Source organism: Thamnophis sirtalis, unplaced genomic scaffold (assembly GCF_051295495.1).
Source record: "Thamnophis sirtalis isolate CommonGarterSnake01/CBP01778 unplaced genomic scaffold, rThaSir2_p1.2 scaffold_2, whole genome shotgun sequence".
Taxonomy (NCBI): domain Eukaryota; kingdom Metazoa; phylum Chordata; class Lepidosauria; order Squamata; family Natricidae; genus Thamnophis; species Thamnophis sirtalis.
Genome location: NW_028261382.1, coordinates 155,625,713 through 155,653,582, shown reverse-complemented (window position 1 = coordinate 155,653,582; position 27,870 = coordinate 155,625,713). Strand labels below are relative to the sequence as shown.

General features: G+C 37.8%; 1 protein-coding gene across 2 annotated transcripts; it reads right to left on the bottom strand.

The window, feature by feature from the left end:
- Positions 1 to 4: 4 nt before the first annotated feature.
- On the bottom strand, positions 5 to 27,647 carry PRELID3A (PRELI domain containing 3A). 2 transcript variants are annotated; one of them, XM_014076477.2, is made up of 6 exons: positions 27,478 to 27,635; positions 18,026 to 18,194; positions 17,679 to 17,768; positions 11,887 to 11,957; positions 11,702 to 11,804; positions 5 to 2,676 (listed from the first exon to the last, which is right to left on the bottom strand). In XM_014076477.2, the coding sequence occupies exons 1-6, from the start codon at positions 27,609 to 27,611 to the stop codon at positions 2,584 to 2,586; spliced, it is 660 nt and encodes a 219-aa protein (XP_013931952.2). In that variant the 5' UTR covers positions 27,612 to 27,635; the 3' UTR covers positions 5 to 2,583. The 2 variants fall into 2 exon arrangements, with proteins under 2 accessions (XP_013931952.2, XP_013931954.2); XM_014076479.2 differs by lacking the exon at positions 5 to 2,676 and adding an exon at positions 6,853 to 8,439 and having other exon boundaries at positions 27,478 to 27,647.
- Positions 27,648 to 27,870: the final 223 nt, after the last annotated feature.

Genomic DNA, 27,870 nt, shown 5'->3' with positions numbered 1-27,870 from the left:
TCTATTAAAATCAAGATTTCTTTATTCTAGAAACTGGACCCCATTATCAGGGAAGATAGTATTTTTCTATTTTAATTGCCAATCAGGTAGAAAATAAAATTTGCACAGATGTCTCTGGTCATGGCATTCCAAATACTTCTACATCTTTTGAAGATACATAGCTTTGTCTTCATTTACATCGAGGAATTTTTAAATGCAAACAAAAAACACATGCAAATAAGGAAGAGGTTACAAGATCAATTAAGGACCAAATGGATTCAAGGACATTATGAACTAAACATTTGAACATGCAACTAACATTGGCAAATAATGAACCTGAAAAGGCACCTGCATACAGTCACTATTAGTTGCTGGAAGTGGCTACACTTCTTCAGTTAAACTGAAAATACAATCTTAAAGACTATTATTTTCCTTGCCAATTCCCCTTTATCTATTTTACTCTGTTAGAGCATAAGATGGAGTAAGCTGGATATCAGTAACATTTTGCTCTTCCTTTCTCTTAGTGAAGGGCTTTGTTCAGCAGGATTCATAGGAAATTTCCAAATCAGTAAGACAGCAATGCTGCATCCACCATCTTGCACATTTTGACACTATTCCTGCCATTAGTGTTGCTAATTATATTGTAATGCCAACAAATGAGTGAGTAAATGTAAAATAGTGGTATAAATAAATCTATAGACTGGAAAAGCCTTGGCAACAGAAATAATTTAGCAGGGTTGCAGATAGGCAATAGGATTGCAGTTTTCCTATAGTAAAGGCATTCTTCAGTGTGTGTTCCTCTGAAAAAACTCTGGAAATAAAGTAATTGTGTGGCTTACACCTTCCCCTTTTAAAGCTTTGAAATTACTCGGATATACTATTGACTTAAAATGTTTCCTGCTTCTAATTTCTAGAGAAAATATCACAAAACAAGTTTTCATTCCTTAGGGAATTACTTGTAAAAATATAAAAACTTAAATTACATGAAATGTAATAATATGCAAACAAAACTTAGCTTTAAAAATGACTGAAAACTAATTCTATTTCATGAAAGCTTTGTAATATTCAGGGCAATTTTTACTGCATCCTCTCTGAGATATAAAATTACAGGCTCCTGTCATAACTTAAAACGGCTGATCTCCAATTCGTCTTCATTAATAAAACTATTTCTAACAGCATTAACAGTAACAGTTGGAAGGGACCTTAGAGGTGATCTAGTCCAACCCTCTGTTCATGCAGGGGACCTATACTAGGGATTCGAACTGCTGAACTGCCAACCTTTCTGATCGACAAGCTCAGCGTCTTAGCCACTGAGCCACACAATTCTAATTTGTATTAGAAAGAACATTTTTTTGAAATTTGGAACCAATATTTGAACTAACTTTATGAAGGTTATTGGCTCCAAAGAGCAATAACTTGAGTTTCACAACATATCAAAAATACAGTTCTAAGGACAGGATAAACCCAATTCTTAAAGCAAGATGTGAAATACAGACTGGTATAGAAAACCTTTTTGCAACCTTCTAATCCATAATGTGAAATAATAACCTAAACAAGCAAGTTATCCTAAGTGTATGAAAATATATGTACCGGCTTTTTATTTCTAGTATTTCCCTCTGAGGTATTAGTTGGCTTTTCACAAATGATTAGAACAAATCCATTTCAAAATAAATAATGCACTATATATCAGCTGGCAAGAAAATATTCAGATTACTATCTTGTAGCAAAATATCTGCTTCCCTACTTTAGCAGTGCTTTGAATATAAATAAAGAGGTAAATTGTTGGCATTTCTTGTTCAGCCCTCTACAAACAGTGCAAAAATAATACCACAGAAACCTGAAACCAACAATGTAACTCGCCAAGGAGCACTGCTTGGTATATTCTCCAAACAGGCTTCTTTAAAACAAGAGGCCATGCTGCAAAATTAAGGAGATTAATCAGAACATGCCTGTACAGTATATCTCTTCTGGATCAATGTTTTTCAAACTTGATAACTAAGATATGTGGACTTCAACTCCCAGAATTCTGGGAATTGAAGTATACATATCTTAAAGTTGTTCAAATTTGAAAAACATTATTTTGGACTGCATTCCACCCCCACCCCCTCAAATAAATAGCTACAACAGGTTGACAGAATCTCCATATTTTTGGTATCTGTGTACTTCACCAAAGAACTACAACTACTTAAAAAAATAAATGCTAAGATTCAAGCAGCAAAAAGCAGCACATTCAAAAGTGTACTCACATAGCTCTTTTTATCAAAACACAGCTTGGTATTTATGTAGACTAATCTTCAACCATTCTTTCAGTTTGAAATCCATGCAAATACCTTGACTTTGAGGTCACTGTCCTGAGGGGAATTATGTAATTATATCTTGAATCCATACAAAAACATAAAAATAAGCTTAATTATTATGCGGTGGGTCCCCCAAATGCTTCAGTGTTAAGGAAAAAAAGTATCCTGTAAAACTGATTATAAATTAACAAACTCATTCTCTCTGCCTGCCTGCCTGCCTATATATGTATATCAAAAAAATAAGGAGTATTTGCCTCAGCAACAATAATGAAAAATTAAATGGAAAAATAAAGATTGTGACAGTTCATCAGTCTTCCATTGAAGCAGCTGCCATTGTTGATTTCATACTGTCTCGTGTTGAAGTTAGTTCACCAATCACCCATTCTAAAGCTTCACGCCCCTGTAATGGAAAAAGAAAATGTTATTTGACTGACTGGAAACAATGCTAAGCATGTAAAACTTTCCTCTGGCAGCACCCAAAAAGTGTCAAAAGCAAAGTGATTTGTTTCTGCCTAGATTATGAAAAAACTGCTGTATTAATAGTCCTACTGACCCGATAGGGTTATTGTTTAGATCTCTTTCTCTTAAGAAATGTCATTAATTCTAACTTGTTTTGAAATTTTTTAACCTAATGACATGATTTTTTTGTAAAAAATGCCCTTGCCAATTAAATTACAAGACTGCATATTAAGAATGGCAATGAATAAATTTCTCAATCCATCAAATCAAATATGAAGTTTCAAACATTTCTAGATGACTGTTAGATTGGATTTACAAATACTTCCAGAACAAAACATATCAATGACCCAAGTTCTAATCAAAAAGTCATGATTTTTTTTCCACAAGCCACAATACTAAGAATACTGGAATTACGGTACTCGCCATTACCACACAATGTCAACAAAGAAAATACATTAGAGTATCTTTTTGCTTTTTCTAAATGAGAAAATTCCTTGCTCTGATTTCTTTTTCTCCCTTCCGGAATTGAAATAATAGTTCAAGGGCTAGTCCTAGAAAATAATGCTATGTAAGAATTCTATAGTCCTTGAGGTTATCTCAAAAGCCAGTTTGTCACTCCTCAGACTTCAGGAAAAATTTCTAGCTGTTTCCAACTTTGAGAAATTCCCTAACACCAAAGATTAAAAGAAGACATTACAAATCATAGTGAGGAACATAATGGGTTATGAATCCCAAACTTTTCAACATGTTCACAGTCCTGGAGTTGCTGAAATAAATTTCGTCTAAAATCTTTAATTGAAGAAATGGTTTTAAAACTAATACAAAAATCCTAATTTAGGACTATTAAATATTCATATATAGCTAGTGCTGTTTTACTAATATTTTGATCTTTGAAGTTAATACAAAAACTTGTACATCAACCTGTTTTAAGGGCACAGTTGGATTATAAATAGCTCAACTAAAGTGCCACTTATAGAAAGTGAGTAACTGCCAATTATGTTCAATAAAATTTCAGACTTTTTAAAGTATCATAAATACTTAGAATCAAATCACCTTAGAGAGCTAAACCTACACCTAAAATCTCATCAACATGAAGTAACAGCATGTCACAAGTACACACAATGAATTAGTTGGCAATAATTTCCTGGCGACAATTTGTCATCAAGCACTAACCATATCCAAGCCTACCTACTCCTTTTTGGAATGTAATCAGGATCAATTACATTCTACCTGTACATAATCAAGCTACCATGTTTATGATAGTTCTGTAAAAATATGTGAGGTAGGAATAGAAAACTTGATTAGAACTGCTTACCTATATCCCAATTACTATGATGATGGCAAAACCTACCATTCAAATCAGGAATTTTGCTTTTATTAAAAAAAATAATCAGATGGTGCTTACTACTCTGTCTTCATCTGCTAGATTATTGTATTATTTGCATGTATTGTCCCTAAATTACAAAAATGTGAATTCTTAATAGAAGTTAATTATGATGTCAATTGGCAATTTGGCAATTTAATAAATTTATATGCCACCCAATCCCGTAGGACTCTGGGCGCCTTACAGAAACAAAAATAAAAGTTAAAGTTAAAATAAAGAAGAGATACAATTAAAAAAAAACACACACCAAACATTCCATTTAAGTGGGGCTGGACCTTGATCAACAGCCCCAGGCCTGCCAGAACAGCCAGGTTTTCGTGGCTTTTCGGAAGGCCGAGAGAGTGGGAAGGGTCCGGATCTCTACAGGTAGATCGTTCCACAGGGCCGGAGCAGCTACAGAGAAGGCTCTCCCCCGAGGGGCCGCCAGCCGGCATTGTCCGGTCGACAGCACCCGGAGAAGGCCCAACCTGTGAGATCTTATTGGTCTTTGGGAGGTATGTGGCAGGAGGTGGTCTCTCAGATATCCAGGTCCTAAGCCATGTAGGGCTTTAAAAGTAATGATTAGCACCTTGAAGCGCGTTCGGAGACCAATTGGAAGCCAGTGCAGCTCGCAGAGGATGGGTGTAACATGGGTGTATCTAGGTACACCCGATATCGCTCGCGCGGCTGCATTCTGGACCAACTGTAGTCTCCGAACACTTTTCAGGGGCAGCCCCATGTAGAGCGCGATGTGAGGAAAAATGTACCAAGTAAATATAGGAGATACAAGGCTGAGCTTTAAGAACTATCCATACTCCAAGTTTAGGCCTGCAACAAATATAACTGGTCCTGAATTTATGATTAACCCTAGCTGCCATGACTTTTCCCGAAAGAATCTAGAATGAGGCCATTATCTAAATTCAGTACTACAATATCTCTTAATAAAAGGCTTTATGGTAGAGATATGACACAAATTGCATAATTATTAAAGAGCATCCAGATCAATTATATATTTTTTCAGGTAGTTTCACATTTTTGCAAAGTATATTCATTGTTAATATTTCCGTATTTTTTGAAGCCAGCAAACATTTTAACAGTTCTAAATCAAACATCTTTAAACTACTATCTATCTGAACATGCTTCAGTCTTCAGTATTGCAGATTGCACAGTTCAGATCTACTTTTAAATTTTCTAGATAAAAATATTTTAAAAAATGATGAAAATTAATCATCAACATAGAAAAATAACATGCTGAAAGAAGACATTCACTGATTGATTGCAAAACACAGCGTAAACCGTTGCATTCTTACAGTGCAAGACACTTGCAATATATCAACTTTCAGAAATCTTAATTTTAAACATTACTTCAAATCTCTCACGTATGTCAACAAAATTCCAGTTTAAATAAAATTTGGGGGTGTATATTTAAATACATTCTAGGAAGCGAAATAATTTGATTTCAACAACTTCCAATTATACTGAGAAATAAGCAAATGTCTGAATTCCCAAGTTTATGTTGCAATAAAGAGTTATCTTTCATTTATAGCAGTTGAAGGAGACACATAAATTACTTTTAATAAATGTAGTTATGGGCAGAGCAATCCTGACAAAGAATTAGTTGGCAATGTACTTCAAAATAGTGTATTAATATACACTGTAAGCAAGCAGATTTGCCAATAGACATGCACCTTTAACATTTATGCACATGATGGTAGTACAAAATTGACACATTAATGGTTTTTCATTTAAGGGCAACTAAAAAGATATCATGAGCATGTACCATTTTCATACTATATACACACACTCCAAAATCAGTTTTTAAATAATTGCATCATCTTTGTATAAATTTTAATTACCTATACATTAGGATATTAAGCAAAGAAATTAAACTATTCTATTCCAAGATTGATAGAAAAATGTAAAAAGGGCCCTATCTGAATTTATTTCTATAGATAACTGATAATTTTATCAGATTATGTACCTTTGAAAACAAGTTATTCAATTGGAGAAAAAAAACACCTATATTTTATTATGGAAAATAATACTTTATTAGTATGAATTCAAGTAATATCAGTTCATGAGCTGCAATTCATCCAATGAATAGCAACTGTTGTTTATTATGCCACTCATTGTATTCAATCTAGATATAAGCATAATTATAACATAACTAGAAACTTCTAATTTCTCTTTAAGGAGAATTTATATGCAAAAGAGAAAGCTGTTTTAATCTCAAGAATATGCTAATCGATTTAGCTTGAATTAGATGCAAGTGGAACCAAAAGGTTCTGTATGACTGCTCGCTTAAAAAGCACAAAAGCTATCATGTATCTGTAAACAATGAAGATAACAATATCTACTGCATTTATCCAAAGGAAGAAAATGCTGAATTGAAGACAAGGTTCCCCAAGGCTAACAATTTTCAAAATAAGTAGATAGAAAAATATAATTCTGGACAAAATTTTGTGCCCAGGGTTTACATTTAAACCAGGTTCTCACCAGCTGGAAATTTTCAACATTGCCAATAAATATGAGTGTTTTACGGATGTGACGGACAAAAAAAAAATCACATTCCAGAAATAGACAAAACTGGGACTAGTGAATGAATAACTTTCTAAAATTAATAACTGCAATGCAAATAAATCCATTAATTCATCAGCATATATTAAATATTCTGTCATATAAACCACTCTCCAGATGAAGAATCATATTGGAAGGAAGGAAGGAAGGAAGGAAGGAAGGAAGGAAGGAAGGAAGGAAGGAAGGAAGGAAGGAAGGAAGGAAGGAAGGAAGGAAGGAAGGAAGGAGGCGGAGATGTGGTCAAGGAAGGAAGGAAGGAGACGGAGATGTGGTCAAGGAAGGAGGCAGCTATTTGTGAAGGGAAGAAAAGAGAGAAGGACTATTTAGATGTCACAAAAGAGTTAATATTCATCAGACAAGTAGCCGTTTCCAAATAAAGCCCAATCTTCAAAATGATAACTTTAATTCCAACCCCCTAATTATTGGAGGAAGCAATCTTGTATTTCTATGGGGCAAATACTGTACATATAGTTTGACTTAGATATATCATGACATGTATGGAATCTGCTACCTTCCCCACTTCTTCCCCACAGCATTGTCAAGAAAGGCAAGGCATGAGATGTAAATAACCTGAGAATTGGCTGCCCCCTCATGAGGAGGATTTGGATAGCATCCCTCTATCTCTGTCAAATTCTAGCAGCTGGAATCCATATACTTAATAGCAATAGCAGTTAGACTTATATACCGCTTCATAGGACTTTCAGCCCTCTCTAAGCGGTTTACAGAGTCAGCATATTGCCCCCACAGTCTGGGTCCTCATTTTACCCACCTTGGAAGGATGGAAGGCTGAGTCAACCTTGAGCCGGTGAGATTTGAACCGCCGAACTGCAGCTAGCAGTCAGCTGAAGTGGTTGCAGTACTAAACTTAATCTGATAATCAGAGTACACTGATTGTATTTGAACAGCTTTTATCACATGCTGTATTGCAATGTTCTGTTAAGAGATCACCATGCAAAAAAAAATATATGTGGTTATTAAAGTTGATAATGACTTCTTGGCACATAATCAATCAATTAACTAAATACAGTTGGCATCATATTTCTAAGCAGGGGTGTCAAACTTGTAGCCTGTGGGCCAGATGCGTCACACGCTGGCCACCCCCGCTTTAGCAAAGGGGGAAAAGTCATGAATACATCATGTGATGACAACGTTTGACACCCCTCTTCTACAGAAATACTGCAGTCAACTGAAACCAATTACTTGACATTACATGTCAAGTAATACATGTTAAGCAACCAAGGATTTGAATGTAACTCTTCATTGAATAGTTATTTCACATGTAGTCTTGCAATGCCCAGACCTGAAATGTAATCCATCTGATTTGACAGGTACTGCTTAATAGAGCTCTTCAATCAATTCAACATAGAAATGTTCAAAAAGAAATTTTCTCTAGTATTCTAATAATATTCTTTTTACACAAAAAGCAACAACAAAGAATATAAAAATAGCTTTAAATTGATCCCCTTGGATTAAGAATCTTCCTATGACAAAGTATTTAGATACCAAAGGAGCCCTGATTCCATAATTAAGGAATTAGGGGCACTGTTCCTCTATATGCAATGTGTGTATATACATATAAAAGCATGCAACTTTTAAAAGGTACATCACCACAACATGCATGTACTTGCTAGAAGCTGAAATGCTATACCAAGATAACAAATGCTGACATTACCACTAGTTAGTACAAAATGCAGCTGTAGAAAGAGACTGCTAGCTTAGAACATTTTCAGAATGTTGAATTGTCCATTCAAGAGCATCCCACCCCTGGAGCAACACAGAAAAAATGTACAACTTGCAGCAAACAGTTATTCAATCATCAAACCTACAATATAAGAGCCTCTTGCAAAATTAAACATTTTTAATTGCATAGCTATAGAAAACAAGAGTACCCAAAAAAACATTTATATGTATAGCAAAGCGGGATTTTGACAGCATATAAACATGCATCCCATCATACTAATAATGAAGAGTCAACTAAGCCCAAGTGTTGTTCGTTTGTTTTTAACATCTACTTGAGATTATGTGTTATCAATTCTTAAAAAATAACCGCCATCTAGACACTTGGTTACAAAATTAAAGTGACCTCAGCTGAATCAGTGAAAAATAGAAAGGCACATTGACTGTTTAGTGGTCTCAGAATTAGGACAGAAAAGAAGAAACTGCAGAAAAACTGCAGGCAAATGACTAGGTCAAGCAATGCAGTGACAATTTTCTAAAACGACAGGTAAATGTAATTGTTTATCACATTTCCCAAAAATCTGTGAACAGCATCTCATCATATGGATCTTTTCCAAAAAACAGACTTTATAGGAGCGAGCTACTTAGTTGACATTTTGCCATTCATTTCTAATTAAATTCTAAAAGACTTAAGAATTACACATCACAGAACCCAAAGTTATATTTCATAGCAAACATTAAGTGCTGCAATTAGGACAAGCCCAAAGTCACAGGGAAAAGAGGGACTTGCAGTTTGTCAGACTTATCAACTTAGGTGAAAATACTACTGACTAATCTCCATATTTATTATTTAAAATTAATTGCACTAGAAATTATTGAAAAAGATGACATGCTTATGATGCTAGCTTTGTCTTACCCACTAACACAGAAGGAGAAACTTGTACCTTTTCAAAACCTTCACTTCCAGAAGCTTAAACCATCATGCCCAACAGAGACCAGCAATAGCTGGAGGTGACAGGTTTATCACCAGTGTCTCAAACATATGGACTGTGTGTATTACACCTTATTTTAAAGGCAGCATCAACCATTTAAAGTAAATATTTTGTAAGCTTTTTTTTTCATGTATCACTAAACAGAGCAGGTATTTGCAATCTGCACTAATCTGTAAAAAGGAGGCAGGCCAATTCTTGACTTCAACTTTCCCTGAAGCAGCAGACTATTCTCAATGGAATGCAGCCATAACAGAAAGTATGCCATGTTTTTCATACTCAACCTAAAAACCAATAGCACTAGCTATTTTGGATACACTTGATGAAAGTTGTCTAATGACAGTTGGAACAGATTCCACATTGTAGTTGCCAGATTATATTTGCAAAGAAACCAGGGGCTGGGAACAAAGAACTATTGGATGGTTCCTGCAAGCTTATAAACTTGAGAAAGACAAGCTTTTGCACACTTTTCTCACGTTATATTCCATGACATTTGGGCAATTTTAATTTTAAATAACTTGTAAATAATTCCCCTCTTCCCAGATTTCTCTCAGGAAGGTGCTCACATCACATCGCATCATGCGGTGGTAACTGCTGCCTTAAACAGTTGCTAATGCATAATATAAACCAAAGACATGAATAGATAAACACCTTTCTTTCTCCTCTCCCCTACTTTCCAGGCTACAAATGACAAGCAGGTGATTGGCTTGCTTCCTCTGTAATCTTATGTCCCTTCAGAAACTCACTGGGTAAGATAATTAGTAATAAGAAATACTATTCTTTAATCTATGTTCAGGAGGCCAACTGTCACATTTCCAATTCAAGTTCAAACTGAATATGTGATTTATATCTCAGCCACATACATTCTACTCTTTTAGCTATAAATATCCATTTTAACAAGCATATACACACAAAGAAATGTATGTGAAAAGAAAACCTAGCACATCATCAGTACATATGCAACACCATCTGAATTTCTGAATCTTAAGCTCTAAATAGTAAGAATGTTCTCTACAAGACCACTGGTTTTCCTGTTCTTAATCTTACTTTTAAAAAATTATATTGAATGTTTAATGTAATGTTTCCCTACCATTCAGCAATTTAGTGGTTTTTCAGATGGGTTGGCTTTGAATTCCAATAGGGGGCCTCAGATATTTCTTTGGCCTATCCTCAAGCCTCTTACCTCATCTTAATGTTTAAAAATAAAATTAGAAGGAAGTTACTACATTGCAAAGCAAAAGAGCAACCTCTTATTTTTTATTTCTAAGAATCCCCTGGATACCATGACTTCCTTTTAAAAATAAAATTGTAGCTGTAGGTCAAAGCTTCTGTGATAAATATGCTCTCTGCAATTTTTAAAAAAGACTGAATATTTTAGGAAGTACAGAGGTTGCCAGAAGCACAAATCATGTGCTACACACATTATGTATTGACCATGTTTTTAAAATGTTGAATGAGGGACTTTCATTCAATTTAACTCTTGTCACTCCAAAACAATTTATACATTGGATTATAATCCAAAATGTCTAGATGGCATCATACTGGAAAACTACTAAATAGTGTTGCATTTTGACTACTCTTTTATTTCTGTTAAAAGGGTTTTAATTGAGGGCATCTTGGATTAGGTTTAGGTTTAGGTTTTATTGGGATTTATATGCCACCCTTTTCCCTGAGGGGACTCAGGGCGGCTTACAACCACAGGGGAGGGGAGGTGCAAGGTCAAAACAAAACAATTGGTGAACAAAAGAAAAATAATAAAACACAACTTTCATTCAGCAATCAAACACTCGGGCGGGTGATTGGAAACCTATTCCCAGGCCTGCTGGGAGAGCCAGATCTTGAGGGCTGCGCGGAAGGTCTGGATCGTGGTGAGGGTGCGGATCTCCATGGGGAGCTCGTTCCATAGGGCCGGGGCAGCAGCAGAGAAGGCTCTCCTCCGTGTGGTCGCCAGTCGGCATTGACTGGCTGATGGAATTCGGAGGAGGCCTAGTCTGTGCGATCTAATTGGTCGATTTAGGGAGGTAATCGGCAGAAGGCGGTCTCTCAAGTACCCAGATCCACTACCATGGAGTGCTTTAAAGGTGGTCATTAGTATCCTGAAGCGCACCCGGAGACCAACAGGTAGCCAGTGCAGCTCGCGGAGGACAGGTGTAACGTGGGCGAACCGAGGTGCGCCCACTATCACTCGTGCGGCCGCATTCTGGACTAGCTGTAGTCGCCGGATGCACTTCAGGGGCAACCCCATGTAGAGCCCATTGCATCTATCCCAAAAGCTAATGACAATTAACAATGTGTACTAATTAAGTCTGTAGGCCTCATTGTAGTAACCGTAATACAATAAGAAGTTTTTATATGCCTACCTTTCTAGCATTGGAGGATATTGTATTGGCCATTAAAGTTTCCAGATAACTACTGAGACTAACACCTTTTACTGTAATAATTGCTTCTTGAGTTAGAAGAGTCCTAGGGAAGGAAAAAATTAAAAAGTTAGACCACAAAGGATTCTTAATTTTCATGCTTTTGTTTAAGAAGAATCAAAACTTACTTTTCAGGATTTTCAGGATGAGGTGTATAAACTAATCGTTCGTCCACTGATACAAGATTTGTAAGCGTTATCTTAGAAAAATAAAAACATAAATTAGTTCTTTTATCATTTTTTTAAAATTATTATTATTATTTTTTTTCCTTCTACAACACCTTAGTCATTATATCAACATTATTATGTCATCATACCTGTACATGTAAATATTATTTCGCTTCTATGTTTATAAACCTTTATACACAGTTCTCTCCTCCCTCCCTCCCTCCCTATATATATTCCAAATTTCATAATATTCCTACTCTTCTTTGTCTTTTAATTTTAGTGTTAATTTGTCCATCTCTGCACAATCCAAAAAAATTTGTATCACTAATTCGTCCGAGGGGATATTATTTTGTTTTCAGCATTGGGCAAATGCTATTCTAGCTGTGGTCAGCACATGTGTTAATAAGTACTTAATTTTCTTTGTACATTTCCCTTTGATTATTCCCAGCAGAAAGAATTCAGGTTTGTATTTTATTTGTTCTCCTGTAATTTCTTGCACCCATTTCTAAATTTTTCTCCAATATTTTTGAGTTTCTGGGCAGGCCCACCATGTGTGATAGAAAGTCTCTTGTATTTTTTTACACTTCCAGCAGGTCGGATTCATGTTTGGGTACATTTTAGCCAATCTTGTTGGTGGTAAATGCCAACGATAAAACATTTTATACATATTTTCTTTGAGTGCTACCAATCGTGTTAGTTTATAATTTGTGTTCCAAATTCTTTCCCAATCCACTAGATCAGTGTTTCCCAAAGTGTGGTACGCGTACCCCCAGGGGTACGGGAAGAGTTTGGTGGGGGTACGCATTAAGTCAAAAAAAAGGAACAGACTATTGGACGTGGAACTGCATCTCAGATTAAAATTAACAACCAGGGAACCAAATTATGATGATCTGTCATCTCAACATAAACAATTTCATCATTCTCATTGAATCAAATAAATCTTCTTTATAATATAACTTTCGTTTATTTTGCGTATGTACCAAAAAAATAAAAAATAAAAATATTTTGATTTTTATTAAAGCATACTGTATATACTCAAGTATAAGCCGAGTTTTTCAGCCCACTTTTTGGGCTGAAAAAAGCCGCCTCGGCTTATACTCGAGTCAGTGAAAAATTTGCCCGAAATGGAGGAGAAAAAGGGGCGGGGCCATGCTGCTGGGTGACGCTCGTGAATGGCCCGGCGCCCCTGTGAGTTTCCCCTCCCTCTGTGTCAGTTTGCCACGCAGCGCGCACCGCACCATCCCCCCTCCTCACATTCTAATGTAATGCAGGGCTGTCTTACGATTCCCCTTCCTCCCCCTCCTGCCGCTCTGCAACGATGTCCCACCTCCTCCTTGTTATGGCAAGCAGCCACATAACGATATCCCAGAGCTAGTTTACTGTTTTTCTTTGAAATAAATATTCAAAAACATTATTGGTATCTATTTTTATTTTTGAAATTTACCGGTAGCTGCTGCATTTCCCACCCTAGGCTTATACTCGAGTCAATAACTTTTCCAGTTTTTTGTGGTAAAATTAGGTGCCTCGGCTTATATTCGGGCCGGCCTATACTCGAGTATATACGGTATGTTTTTTATGAGGGGTACTCAGCGTTACGAAAATTATAGAAGGGGTACACATATGTCAAAAGTTTGGGAAACACTGCACTAGATCTATATTGTGTCCAAAGTTTTTGGCCCACGCTATCATGCAACTTTTAACTTTTTCTTCTTCTAATGTTACTTCTAATAAATATTTGTAAATTTTCGTTATGAATTTATTTTCCAGGCCAAATAAAATTTTATCTATTTGTTGTAATTCTGTGTATTTTCCATATTCTTTTACATCTTTTTTGTATCTCGATTGTAGTTGAAAGTATGGCCACCAGTCTATATTTATATTTTGCTCTTTTAATTCCTGATTTGTTTTCAAATTTCCTTGGATGTCTAAAATTTCACTATATCTAACCATTTTCGATAGATCTAGTATATTGGGATGTGTCATGGCTTCCATAGTGGAAAGCCATATATTTATTTATGGCTCAGTATTTTCATGTAGTATTTTTCTCTAATTTTATTCCAGACCTGTATCAGTGCATCTCTAACATAGTGTCTATGAAAGTATTTTTGTTTATTTTTACCTTCTCCCATAGGAAAAAGTGTCATCCCGTTTGCAAATCATGGCCCTCTAATGTTAGTATTCTTTTATTTTTTTAATTTACCCAATCCCTAATCCATGTTAATGCTGCTGTTTTGTAATAAAGCTCCCAGTCAGGGAGTTCCATACCACCTCTGCTTCTGTCATACTGTAGAGCTTTCAACTTTATCCTGGCTTTTTTCCCTTGCCATATAAATTTTAACATAATCTTGTTCAATTCAATAAAAAAAAAATTCTAATTTTATGGGGATTGTTTGAAATAAGTATAATAGTCTTGGTAATACATTCATTTTTATCGCTGCTATTTTCCCTAATAGTGATAATTGTAGTTTCCCCCATAATTCTAGATTTTTTATTTGTTGCACTAATTTTGTATAATTATTTTCTTTTGTAGTTGAGCACTTTGCAGTTAGCCATATTCCAAGATATTTAACTTTCTTTGTCACTTGCAGTCCTATTATTCTTTCTTATTCTTTATTTTGTTCTTCCTTCAAATCTTTAGTTATCATTTTAGTCTTTTCTTTATTAATCTTTAACCCTGCTACATCTCCATATTTTTCTAATTCTCGCATTAAATTATTTTCTATTTCTAGTGGATCTTCTATAATAAATACCAAATCATCTGCAAAGGCCTGAATTTTATACCTCTCTTTTAATTTTAGTTCCTCTTATCTCCGAATTTTGTCTAATTCTTATTAGCAGACTTTCAAGCGTCAGGATAAATAGCAGAGGTGGTAGTGGGCAACCCTGCCTTACTCCTTTCATTATTTTAAAGGTCTCTGTACTTTCCCCATTTAATAATATATTTGTCCTTTGGGTAGAGTATATTGTTTCTATTAATCTTTCAAATTGGTCCCCTAATTTCATATTCTTAATTTCCAATTTATGAATTCCCAATTTAAATTGTCAAATGCCTTCTGTGTATCCAGAAAAAAACAAGTGCCACTTGTTTCTCTGGATGCACCTCATAGTACTCTAAGATATTTGCTACTATTCTGGTGTTATTGTTTGTCTTGTTGGAAGAAATCCATTTTGATCTGGATGTATATAGTCATTTAATAGTTTTTTCAATCTCTCCGCTATTATTGTTGTGAATATTTTAGAGCCGGCATTTAACAATGAGATTGGCCTATAGTTTTGGATGTTTTTTATGTGCACCTTATTTAAATATTAATGCAACATGTGTTTCCCTCCGTGAATCCCATATTTTTGCTTTCATCAGTGCCTCATTATATATCTCCAACATCAAGGGTTTTATCAATTCATTCAATTCATCTATTATTTTATATCATTCTGCTGGAAGTCCATCTGGGCCAGGCGTTTTATTATTTTTCTGTTTTTGGATCGCCTGTTTCAATTCCAGTTTCGTTATTTATTTATTTTTGACATTTCTTTCATGTCTTCTGTTATTGACAGTGTTTCTTCTCCGTTCAGATATTCTTTTTTCGTTTTTTATCTGCTTGTTCTCCTTTATACAGATTCTCAAAGTACTTGTATACAATCTTTTTCTTCCCTTCCATTGTATGTTGTAATTCACCAGTTTTCTCTTGAAATGGATATATTAATCTTTTTTCTCTCTCTTTTCTCAATCTATATGACAGCCACCTTCCCGGTTTATTTGCTTGCTCAAAGAAGTTTTGTTTTGTTAGTTTTAGGCCATTTACCATTTCTTCCTGGTCTGATATATTTAATTTATGTTTTGCTAACATCCAATCCTTTCTAATTTTGTCATTCTGTGGCTTATTTTGTAATTCTATTTCTAAATTTTTATTTTTCTCCTCTAATATCTTCTGTTGTGCCCATTTCTCTTTGTTTCTTTTTGCTGAATACGCTATAATAATTCTGCAGGAATAAGCTTTCATGGTGTCCCATAGATTTTGTATAGATGTCTGTTCTTTTGTATTTTCCTTAAGAAATAACTCCAATTCGTTTCTACATTTTTGAATAAATTCTTTTTCTTTTAACATTTGCAAATTTAACATCCATCTTCATCTAGTTGTTTTTTTTCCTTCCCAAATTATTTTAATGGGGTTGTGATCCACCCCCTTATTTGGTAATATTTCAATTGTATGTATTTCTGCCCCAATTTCCCCATTCATCCATGCCATATCATTCTATGACCAGGATTGATGTGGATTGGAGTGAAAGGTAAATTGTTTTTTTTCTGGTTCCATTTTTCTTCAAATATCTATTAAATTTAACTCCTCCATCATTTCAAAGCAAGTTGTTAGTAATACTTTTTTTTTGTTTTTAGTTTTTTGTCACTTATGTAATCTTTTTTACTGTCCTCTATGGCATTATAATCTCCTATTATACAAATATTCCCTAATCCAATTCCTCTAATTTTTTGTGTAGTTTTTTATAAAAGTCCTTCTGATTTTCGTTTGGGGCATATATTACCTCAGTAGTACTTATTTTTGGTTTATCCCTATCTCTATCATTAATATTCTTCCCTCTGGGTCTGCATACATTAAATTTGTCTTTATCCCATCTTTAACATATATCACTATTCCTTTTCTCTTTTCTTCTGCTGATGCTCCATATAATTTTCCTAATTTAATTCCAGGTATTTTATATCTTGTTTTTTAATGTGTGTTTTCTGTAAGCATATTATATCTGCCTTTTGTTTTGTTAATTTTGCCCAGATACGCTTTCTTTTTGTTGGCGAATTTAAACCGTTAATATTTACTGACAATAATTGTATTTCTACTTCCTTCCTCCTAATTCTCTGCCTGTCTTTATTTTTATTAACTCTAGTTTCTTTTTCAGCTCCTTGTTTTTGGTCTCACTTCCTCCTCTCTCTGTTGCTCTTTCTCCTCCCTACTACGTTCTCCTTGTTCTCCTTCCGTTGTTCTCTGTTGTTGTTCTTCCTGGCTTCTATATTCCAACTCCTCCTTACTGCTCCTTACTGGCACTAAGAAATTCCAGATAGTTTATGACTGAAGAAACAAGGAATGATATAATTTGTTTAGAGTTAACCTAGCAAAGAGGAGTTAAAGCTCAAATGAAAGATGATACTAACCTTTTTAAAGTTTATTTTAGAATATCTTTGTTAAAGATTTATACCCTTTACTGGTTCTGGGAAGTCGGGGGGGGGGGGAGGTAAACATTTGTAAAGGTTGTTTTTTTTTAATTAATTTAAAAAAATTAGCAATGGGTTCCCTGCCCGGTTGCTGGGTGGGTGTGGCCATAGTGGGCGTGGCCTAATCAGCCTCCTGTGCCAGGCCCTGCACTTACCTCGCATCCAAAATGGGCCGCATGGAGACTTCTGGGAGGGGTGGGGTGGGCGGAGTCAGCTAGGGGTGGGATTTGGAGATTTTCTAAACCGGTGATAATGTTAGCTATGGGTTCTCCTGAACCTGTCCCAGGAGAACCTGTAGCAGCCCACCTCTGGATGTCCACCCTACTCTCAGATCTATAATCCCCTGCATGACTTTCCTAAGGTTTACTTCAGAGATACTCAATATTGTCTAGTGTTCTGTCCTCGTTGACCACTTTGGTTTTACAACTATATTTTTCAAAGAGTCTTCACACGTTGTATTAAAGACACCCAGAGAAAACATTCAGGAAGCCTCTTATCTTGCAAGCAAAAAAAACCAACAGACTTCATTACTTACATTTGTGGAACTCAATACCATTTTCTTTTCCACTGGATCAACTACTGAATGTTCTTTAATGTATGTAACAGTTCTATTTGTTCCCAAAATCTTGAAGAAAAAAAGAAAAAAGAATTAATACAAAGTCACACTTAAAGAGCAGAAATTATGCAATAAACATAAATCTTTAAAAGAAGGGTTCTTCACAAACACTGTAATTCTTTCTCCTAACAAAACAATATTAAATCTTTATCATTGGAATAATGCAAGGTCAAAAGCAATAATTGTATTAAGAAGCCAAGAGGGTAAGTTAATTAGTAAAAACATTATACGTTTTATTTTTGTTTTCGCTGGCTTTTGTAACTTACAGCTTTTACAATATTTGGTAGACCCCATTCTGTACTAAGTAATCGATGACTATGTAATCTTCCTTGATTATCAAGGCTTCGGTCCAGGACATCAACTCCTACCACTGATGGGTTCATAGGATTGGGGTATTTTCTCATTGCAGCTTTTATTACAGTATCCCATGAATGCCTGAGAAAAATGAAATAGAACAGAATTAATCAATATACATCTTTAAGAAGGTTCAATGCAGGTAGCAATTATTTTAATTTGTGTTAAAGAATGCCCCCCAAAGGAATCAGTATCTCCTAATTTTCTAATTCTTCTCCCAACTTTTCCCATCCATATTATGTTAGTTAGGAGAAAGTGAATGTATGCAATTTTTTTTAATTGAACAGCCCTCCACACCCGCAATCCAAAGGACATAAGGGTAGCCCAACATATAATTAATGTACAATAAAATGATGTGCTAATGTTATGAAGAATAAAATCATGTGTAATGCACTTTTAATTTGGATTCTACTTTATATTTTTCAATTGGAAGAATTATATCATAATTTGTTTTAGCATGAGCAGCATTACAAGAACATCATACTATATTATTACAATACCAATGCAAATATTATTCATTTTAAAAACTAACAAGACAAATTTTCTCTGTAGAAAGTTCCTATCTAGGAATGGTCTACTGTACTCAAAGGAAAATCTTTCAGGTTATAAATTCAATTATGTATTTAAGATTTTCTTAAAACAGAGCTCTGCTAATCACCAGTGCCAACAATGTATTTAGAAACTGTTTCAATGTTATGGTTATAAGTTTTTTAAAGTAGTTTTTAGTCTTGTCTCATCCACTTGACCACCTGACCTGGAAATATTCTCTCATTTCTATTATTTTATCTGTTTTTTCTCCCTACCATATTTCTGGAAGTTTTAAATTCCTAGATAGTTCTCATCTGTCACTCAACATCTATTTATATTTTCCATTTATGTTGAATTCTGATGGCTCCAGAAAACTGACTATGCAAATGAAATATCTAACAGAGGCATCATGATTCAATGCCTATTCAAGAAACTAGGTCAGTTTGAAAACTATTGCTGATAAGTCTGGAAGTATCCAATGATAAATCAAACTACAACTCACAACCTTTGTTCCCTACTTGCCTCAGGCTGCTGAATATAAGTCAGCACGTAACACGTGTATATTCTGAACATGTAAGCTGGACTTTGATTTTTAGAAGTACCTTTAGATCACTGGAATTGAAAGGAGAGCAACAGAACATTGTTCTATAGAATCACTTGTTCCACATCTCTCTTTTAAGTGGCTCTGTTGCAATTCCCATATGCTAAAATATACGTAGCTTGAGCTTCTGTTAGATTCTCTTGATAATTAATACTTGCCTGGAGGTTTAATTCATTTATACTTCATTTATTCTTTTAGTTAATAGCTCTCCCATAGTTTAAAATTGAACTGTCCAGTAGAATTTGAAATGAAGGCTAGTGCGGTGTCCCTGGAGTTACAGATAACAGAAACCAAAACAACTGCCTTTCCTCAAAATGTTAACAGACTGAGAGGAGAGGAGAAAGCATGCCGATACATTAATCACTATTGTTTAAAAAATATGCTGACTGCATACATCAAGAGGGAATCTTAATTGTGTGAAGGAATTGTGTGGAGCATCAGAGCAAGGTTACTCACCATCATATTCAAAGGGATTGTTTTACAAAGGTCTCACTGTGATTTACAATTTTTTCTTAATCTATCTTACATAGAGTAACAAACCAAATGTCTAACATATATAACCATGCTTTGTTCAGGGTTCTTCTACAGTTCCTTGGTGAGAAGGCCTGTGGTTTCTATAATCTGGGCCTGCCAATAAAATATATTTTGTTGGAACTATTTTCAATCACTTTGGTTCTTAATTTAATAGGAGGAATAATATTTCCTCCAACACAGGGAAAAAGCCAGTGTAGTCTAGTAGTTAAGGTGCTGGCCTAAGAGCCAAGAGACTGTGAATTCTGGACTTGTCTTAGACATGAAAAACTGGCTGGAGGACTTTGGGTCAGTCATTCTCTCAGTCCAACCACTTCATTTCACAGATGAAATGTTTGTGGGGAAAAATAGGAGGAAGGAGGAGTATTAGGTATGTTTACAACCTTGAGTTATTTCTAAATAACAACACCGACAGGATGAAAATAAAATAAAATGCTGAAAATGCTCTTTTCTGATGTGCACTGGCAATTTCAAATCACATTAAACATATCTTTTAGCATGAGTCTTACGCAGGATAAATAATTGCAACAAGAATTTCACCAATTCATATCAGTAGTACAATCTCATTCAGTGTGCCAGAACATTCCATTCTTTCCAAGTCTGAAGAGCTGACAGGAACTTATTTAAGGCAAGAATGCATACTAGTAGTTATCGGTTAAAAACCACTTGTTCAGCAACTATTCAAAATTAGGACACTGTTGACACGTGATACTTACGACCAGTATTCATATTTGTGGCCCTCCCAACACCCCTGCAGTCACATGACCACGATTCAGGTAGTTGGAAACTGGCTTACACTTACAGCATCCTGTGATCACCATTTATGATATTTTCTTCTGGCTTTCTATAAGAAAGTCAATGGGGAAGCCAGTATGGAAGGTTGCAAGTTACTATGGTAAATAATCCCCACTGTTTTTTCTCTCAAAGAAATCCCAAACAATAGGCCCAGGCAGGTAGGCAGCCACCTATCTGGTTGCACTTGTGTTGAGCATACACATGCTGGCCTTGCCGGGATCACACCACAACAAAGTACCCACACATACTTTTGCATCCCAGGTCCGCAAACACTTGCTGCCCTGCTTGTAAAGCCACCGAAGGAGACTTGCAACTTCCTATCAGCTTCCCCATTGTCTTAACTTGGTGGAAGCTGGTTAAAAGTCACACGTTCCAATCACACGAGGTCCTCACTTAACAACCATGATCCACACTTAACAACAGCAACAGGAATTGCTGGGATTGTTGTCAATAAGAAATCTGGTCATGTGACATCACACTCATAACTTCATTGCTTAGTGATAGAAATTCTAGTCCGAATTATTGTTTTTAAGCGAGCTCTACCTCTACAGTTTATTCTCTGTCACTTACATGTAGATTGAGACTTTTGCTGGAAGCTAAATGTTTGATACTAAACGTCATACAAATAATAATGCAATTTTTAAAAAGTTTCGGGATTTAACCTTAGATAAACTTTGGCAAGATGACAGCTATTCTGGGGTGTTGGTTCATTGACATATATCATACCAATCATGCAGTTCTTTGTCTAGATAAGCAATGATATGCACATTTTAGAAAAAGAGTAACATATAAACAGAAGGTTTAAAAGGAAAAAATAAGGACAGGAAAGGACACTTCAATACATGTCTCATTTTCGGTTTTTACCTTCTCTGTATGCCATTTCACACAATAGTTTTTTTATTCTTTAAATCCCTCATTGGTCTCTTTTTGTAGTTCATCAATCCTATGCAACCATAATGTTCTTTGTCTTCTCCTTCACATACTTGTTTTGCAATTTGATCCTTGTTATTATTATTATTTATTATTTATTATTTATTTGTCTTGTATGCCGCCCACTCCCGGAGGACTCCGGGCGGCTCACAAAAGACAAGGGAAAGGGGGGAACGAGACAAAGACAACATATTAAAAACAAAACCAACATTCACAATTTCCGTGGAGGTAGATGCTTCTCAGCTCCCCCCAGCCTGCTGGAACAGCCAGGACTTGGTGGCTTTGCGGAAGGCCGGGAGGGTAGTAAGGGTCCGGATCTCAACAGGGAGCTTGTTCCAGAGGGCCGGAGCTGCAACAGAGAAGGCCCTCCCCCGGGGAGTCGCCAGCCGACATTGGCTGGCAGATGGAATCCGGAGGAGACCCAACCTGTGCGATCTAATTGGTCTGAGAGAGGTAATCGGCAGGAGGCGGTCTCTCAGGTACCCAGGTCCGATGCCATGTAGGGCTTTATAGGTAGCGACCAGCACCTTGAAGCGGATTCGGATTCGGCTACTAATAGGTAGCCAGTGCAGCTCGCGGAGGATAGGTGTAACGTGGGTATACCTTGGTGCACCCACAATCGCTCGCACGGCTGCATTCTGGACTAATTGGAGTCGTCGAACACTCTTCAAGGGCAGCCCCATGTACAGCACATTACAATAATCCAGTCTTGAGGTCACAAGGGCGTGAGTGACTGTCTGAAGGGCCTCCCGATCCAGGTAAGGTCGCAATTGGTGCACCAGGCGGACCTGGGCAAAGGTTCCCCTGGTCACAGCCGACAGATGGTGTTCTACAGTCAGCTGTGGGTCCAGGAGGACTCCCAAATTGCAAACCCTCTCTGAGGGGCGTATAGTTTCTCCCCCCAGCCTGAGAGATGGAACAGTTGGACAATCTTTGGGAGGGATCGTCAGAAGCCACTCGGTCTTGTCTGGATTGAGTGCCAACTTGTTTGCTCCCATCCAGACTCTAACAGCCTCCAGGCACTGGGACATCATTTCTACTGCTTCGCTGAGTTGGCACGGGGCAGACAGATACAGCTGCGTATCGTCTGCATATTGGTGATATTTAATCCCGTGCCGGCGTATGATCTCACCCAGCGGCTTCATGTAGATGTTAAATAGGAGGGGGGACAGGACCGAACCCTGCGGCACCCCATACTTGAGGGGCCTTGGGGTCGATCTCTGCCCTCCGACAAACACCGACTGCGACCTGTCCGAGAGGTAGGAGGAGAACCACCGCAAAACGGTGCCTCCCACCCCCACCTCTTGCAACCGTCGCAGAAGGATACCATGGTCGATGGTATTGAAGGTCGCTGAGAGGTCAAGAAGCACAAGGATAGAGGGGTGACCCCTATCCCTGGCCCGCCAGAGATCATCGATCAGCGCGACCAAAGCAGTTTCCGTGCTGTAACCAGGCCTGAAACCCGACTGAAAAGAGTCTAGATAATCGGCTTCATCCAAGGACCGTCGGAGTTGCGACGCCACCACTTTCTCAACAACCTTCCCTACAAAGGGAAGGTTGGAGACTGGACGATAGTTGCTCAAAATGGCTGGGTCCAGAGACGATTTCTTCAGGAGGGGTCTCACCACCACATCCTTTAGGAGGGGTGGGAAGATTCCCTCCTGGTGAGAGGTGTTCACAATCGTCTGGATCCAGCCGCGTGTCACCTCCCTGCTGGTTGAGACCAGACAGGAGGGACACGGGTCCAGTATACAAGTGGAGGCACTCACCGCTCCCATGGCCTTGTCCACTTCATCAGGAGAAGCCTGTTGAAACTCAAGCCATAAAGCATGCTCAAGACCCTCCCCCGGTACCTCGGCTGGTATCGTGCAATTGGAGTCCAGCTCTGTCCGAATCCGAGCGACTTTATCCGTCAAATACTGAACAAATTCCTCAGCTCTACCCTGTAGAGGGTCACCCGCGTCCCTCCCTTTCAAGAGGGAGCGAGTTATTCTAAACAAGGCGTCTGGGCGCGATTCGGTGGATGCAATAAGGGCGGCAAAATGCAAACATTTCGCCGCCCGTATTGCCACGAGATAGGCTCTAATAAAGGCTCTCATCAGTGCTCGGTCTGACTCAGATTTACTGGCCCTCCAGCGGCGCTCTAGGCGTCTCTTTTGGTGCTTCATCTCCCGGAGTTCCTCGGTGAACCAAGGGGCCCTCCTGGATCCGCCGCCTCGGAGAGGTTGCAAAGGCGCAATCCGGTTTAGAGCCCCCGCCGCCACTGTATTCCAAGCAGCAACTAAGGACTCCACTGGATTGTGGACGATGGTGTCAGGTATTTCTCCAAGCGCCGTCTGAAACCCCATTGGGTCCATCAGGCGCCTGGGGTGGAACCACCTAATCGGTTCCTCCTCCCTACAGTGGGGGATTGGCTTCCGAAAGTCAAGCCTCAGCAGGAAGTGATCAGACCATGACAAGGGCAAGGTTTTAATGCCCTTCAACTCTAGATCACATCTCCACTGCTCCGACAGAAATACAAGGTCAAGTGTGTGACCCGCTGAATGAGTCGAACCTCGAATTACTTGGGTCAAGTCCATGGCTGTCATGGAAGCCATGAACTCCTGCGCCCCATCAGAGCGTTCACCAAGTGTAGGCAGGTTGAAATCCGCCAGAACCATAAGCCTGGGGAACTCCACCGCCAACTCGGCTACTGACTCGAGGAGCGAGGGGAGGGCTGTTGCAATGCTGTTGGGAGGTAGGTACGTTAGCAACAGACCCACTTGACCACCAAGGTCCAGCTTCATCAACAGGGACTCACACCCGACAAACTCCTGAGCAGGGATCCTACGAGGAACTAAAGACCCTCGGACGATGACAGCCACTCCCCCACCCCTTCTCTGGGGTCGCGGCTGATGAAGCACCTGAAAACCTTTTGGGCACATTTCAGTGAGGGGGACTCCTCCCTCTGGGCCCAGCCAGGTCTCAGTAATACATGCCAGGTCTGCCCCCTCGTCTAAAATTAGGTCCCGGACAAGGGGAGCTTTGTGAACCACAGACCTGGCATTTAGCAACAACAGCCTGAGACCAGGGCCCTGACAATTCTCGCCACCTGGCCCTGGAGTGGAACTAACAGTGGAAGAGTGGAATTTCTCTATGACCAACATTCTTCTTTTACACTGCTTGCTCATTTTTTGTATTTAATGTTCATTCAATAGTATGCATTCTTATTTCATAAATTTATAAGCTACCCCCTTTAACATAGCCAATTTCTCCTACATCAAGTTACTTTTATATTTCTTTTGATATAACCAACACTCATTTCTATATAATAAATTAGGCAAAAGCACATTCACACAGCCAGCCATATTAAATTATTGGGATAAATATTCAATTTTTGTTCATATTCTACCTGCTACCTTTGCACCACAATTTGCATGTCTTAAAAATGTATCCACCTTTGTTTCCATTTCCAGTGGAAGGAGCACTGACCAATATTAAGTATAAGTACCACTATCTTCAATTTTCATTCTAAAAAAATGATCCTCCACCAAGGAATTATTTCACATATTAATTAAAAAGTCCTCTCTTAGCAGAATATTATTGATATAATTAGAAGAGGGTTCTATAAATTTTGGTAGGAAACTGCAGCCACAGGTTTGTATTCTCATTTTGGTATCTATTGCAGAATAGAAATGCAGATTTAAAATAGCTGAAATGTCAGTAAGAGATTACAAGATTTTCATCACACCAGTATGTGCAATGTTAGGGTTTATGCAATCTAACCAGACACTGTACAGAAAGATGATAAAGGGTAAGTTCACATTCGGATGTCTTTAAACATTCGGGGGGGGGGGGGGGGGGGACACAAGGATGAGAATGGCATACTTAATTGGACTCCTCAAAAAAAAAAATGTTTCAGAACCACCCTGCCGTTTATTAAAGTACCCTCTTTTTTTTAGGCTTCCATGGAAGTCTAAAAAAGGTGTGACTGTTTAAAGACACCAATTAATTACCTTCAATATGATGCTTAAAGCAGAAGCACTTTTCAGAATCATTTAGAAGCCTGAAAATTAGAATAGCTGAAGGATACTATATTGGGCTTGTTCATATTCATTCTATTAAACAGACAGACAGACACACTCAGTATCAGCTGGAAGAACTGTATGAGGTTCTGGGAAAAGATCAGTGAATAGGAAAGACATATAGTTTATGCTGAAACTTCATAGAATCATTTTATAATAGCACAGCTACTTAACAGTTTATTATGCTACATAATAATATAGTATAATATACTGTTAAATTATATACAGTATACATAATACTGTACATAATTTAGGGTATCTGCTTTTCATGACTGGACAATCACTGAAGCCTTTAAATGTAAACCAAGTGTATCAAATGAGTTTGAGAAAATCGTAATTCTAATTTCCATGCAAGAAACATAATTTTGCCAGAGAGAAAATATAACTTCTGTTCATGCAAAACAAAAATTATCCAACAGACCATTACAATGAAGACAACTTTTACAGTGTCCTAAATTCTCTACTTAGAAAATTCCAAAATAATTGGATCATGAATTTATTTCCTCCATATCTGTATACTTGGAGATATATCACAACATTACCTCTTACTTTTAGCCACCCTTCCTTGAAGTGCTAAATCTGTTTTATATTAATTTGGTCTCTAAAAGGACAAACTCTCTACTAAAAAAAGATGACAAAGAAGAAATGGATTTAGAAAACAAAATATTTCTCATGTATGCATACAAAGAAACATAAATGAGGAAAAACAAATAAACAGTTTGATTGACAAGTAAAACTAGTCCTAAATCTTCCTCTCTGGCTTCCACCGTTTTGACATTTTTGAATCTGCTTTGGTTATGAAAAAAAAATCAGAATTTGGACTTAAGTTGAAGTCCAAATTCTGGATTTTTCATAACCAAAGCAGACTCAAATATGTCAAAACAGTGGGGACCAGAGAGGAAGATTTAGGACTAGTATTACTTGCCACTTAATCAAACTGTTTATTAAAATTGCACACATCAGAAAACTATTTCTAAAAACCTCAGAACAGGTAAGGGTTTTAAGATCATCCACAAAGGACTAGCCAACCTGGATCACACACATTTATAGAGGAAGAAAACACCAACTTGACCTTCCAGCATCCTAGCAGAAGTGTCCTCTTACCAGTTTCTGTTAGAGGGCAAATCAAGAACTACTTTGCCCTGCAATAAGGACAAGAAGGAAACATTAGGGGGAAAAGACCTTGTTACTATAAATACTGAATTAATGCCTTAAATAAATCAAAATGAGTGTAACTCTCTCTACACCCACCCACCAATACCAGCCAACTTTTAAAGCTCTTCTCACTTTTTACCTAAGTCTTCGACATCATGACCCTGAGGTCGGCAAAGCTACAGCAGTTAGGCAGAGACGTTGTAGGAAACGGGTTTCCCTGGCGCTGACCAATAAATTGTGGGTTAACGGGCTGCATTCACACAACATCTTGAATCAGAATAGAGCTGGAAGGGACCTTGGAAGTCTTCTAGTCCAGCCCCCTGCTCAAGTAGGAGATCTTCTACCATTTCAGACAAGACACCCCATTCCTAAGAGGTCTTTAAGGGGCGTGCATAAACGCACCAGCGTGCCTACCGTCCCTGTCCTAATATTTCTTCTTTCGTATTCATTTCATGTATACATAATCATGTTTATATTTATATCTGTTACCTCACTGTATCTTTAGGAAACATTCCGGGGATCCAGGCGGGACGATTTGTAAATCGTGGGTTATGGATTAGCCCACTGCGCAAATCCAAGAAATAAACTACGATTTCATTAGCGCCAGCAGAGTGGATCACTTCAGCCTTTCCCATTAAAGGGAATTTAAAGGGACGGCAAGACGGCAAGCTAGGAAAAGCTGGAGATCTTCCACAAAGCAGGCTATAGAGGAACCCGTGCTGGATGTCAAGCTACGTCCTCCCCTTCTGCCTCCCCTTACCCGAATTCGTGTTCCGAGCTCCAGATCTTCATCCTGCAAAGAGCGGCGGCTGCACGGCGGAAGGCACCGGCTTCTGGGCTCAGAAGGAAAAGGCAAAGCTTCCCGGACAGGAATGTGGCCAGAGACGTCAGCATTTGCGTCACCAAGGCAAGGGCAGAGCATCTCCTGGATCAGCCACTCTCGGCTCTGGCAGGCGGGAAAAGGCGGGCCAAGCGCACAAGGAAAGGCGGCAACGCCCTTGAAGCCGGAGACGCCGAGTTCACCTTGTCGGTCGGCGCCGTCATTGCTACGCGGCCGGGCTTTTCGGCTGGGGAATTCTAGGAGTTGAAGTCCAGTCCTCTTGAAATTGCCAGGGTTGAGAAGCACTGCGAATAGAACTTACTTCCGAATGGG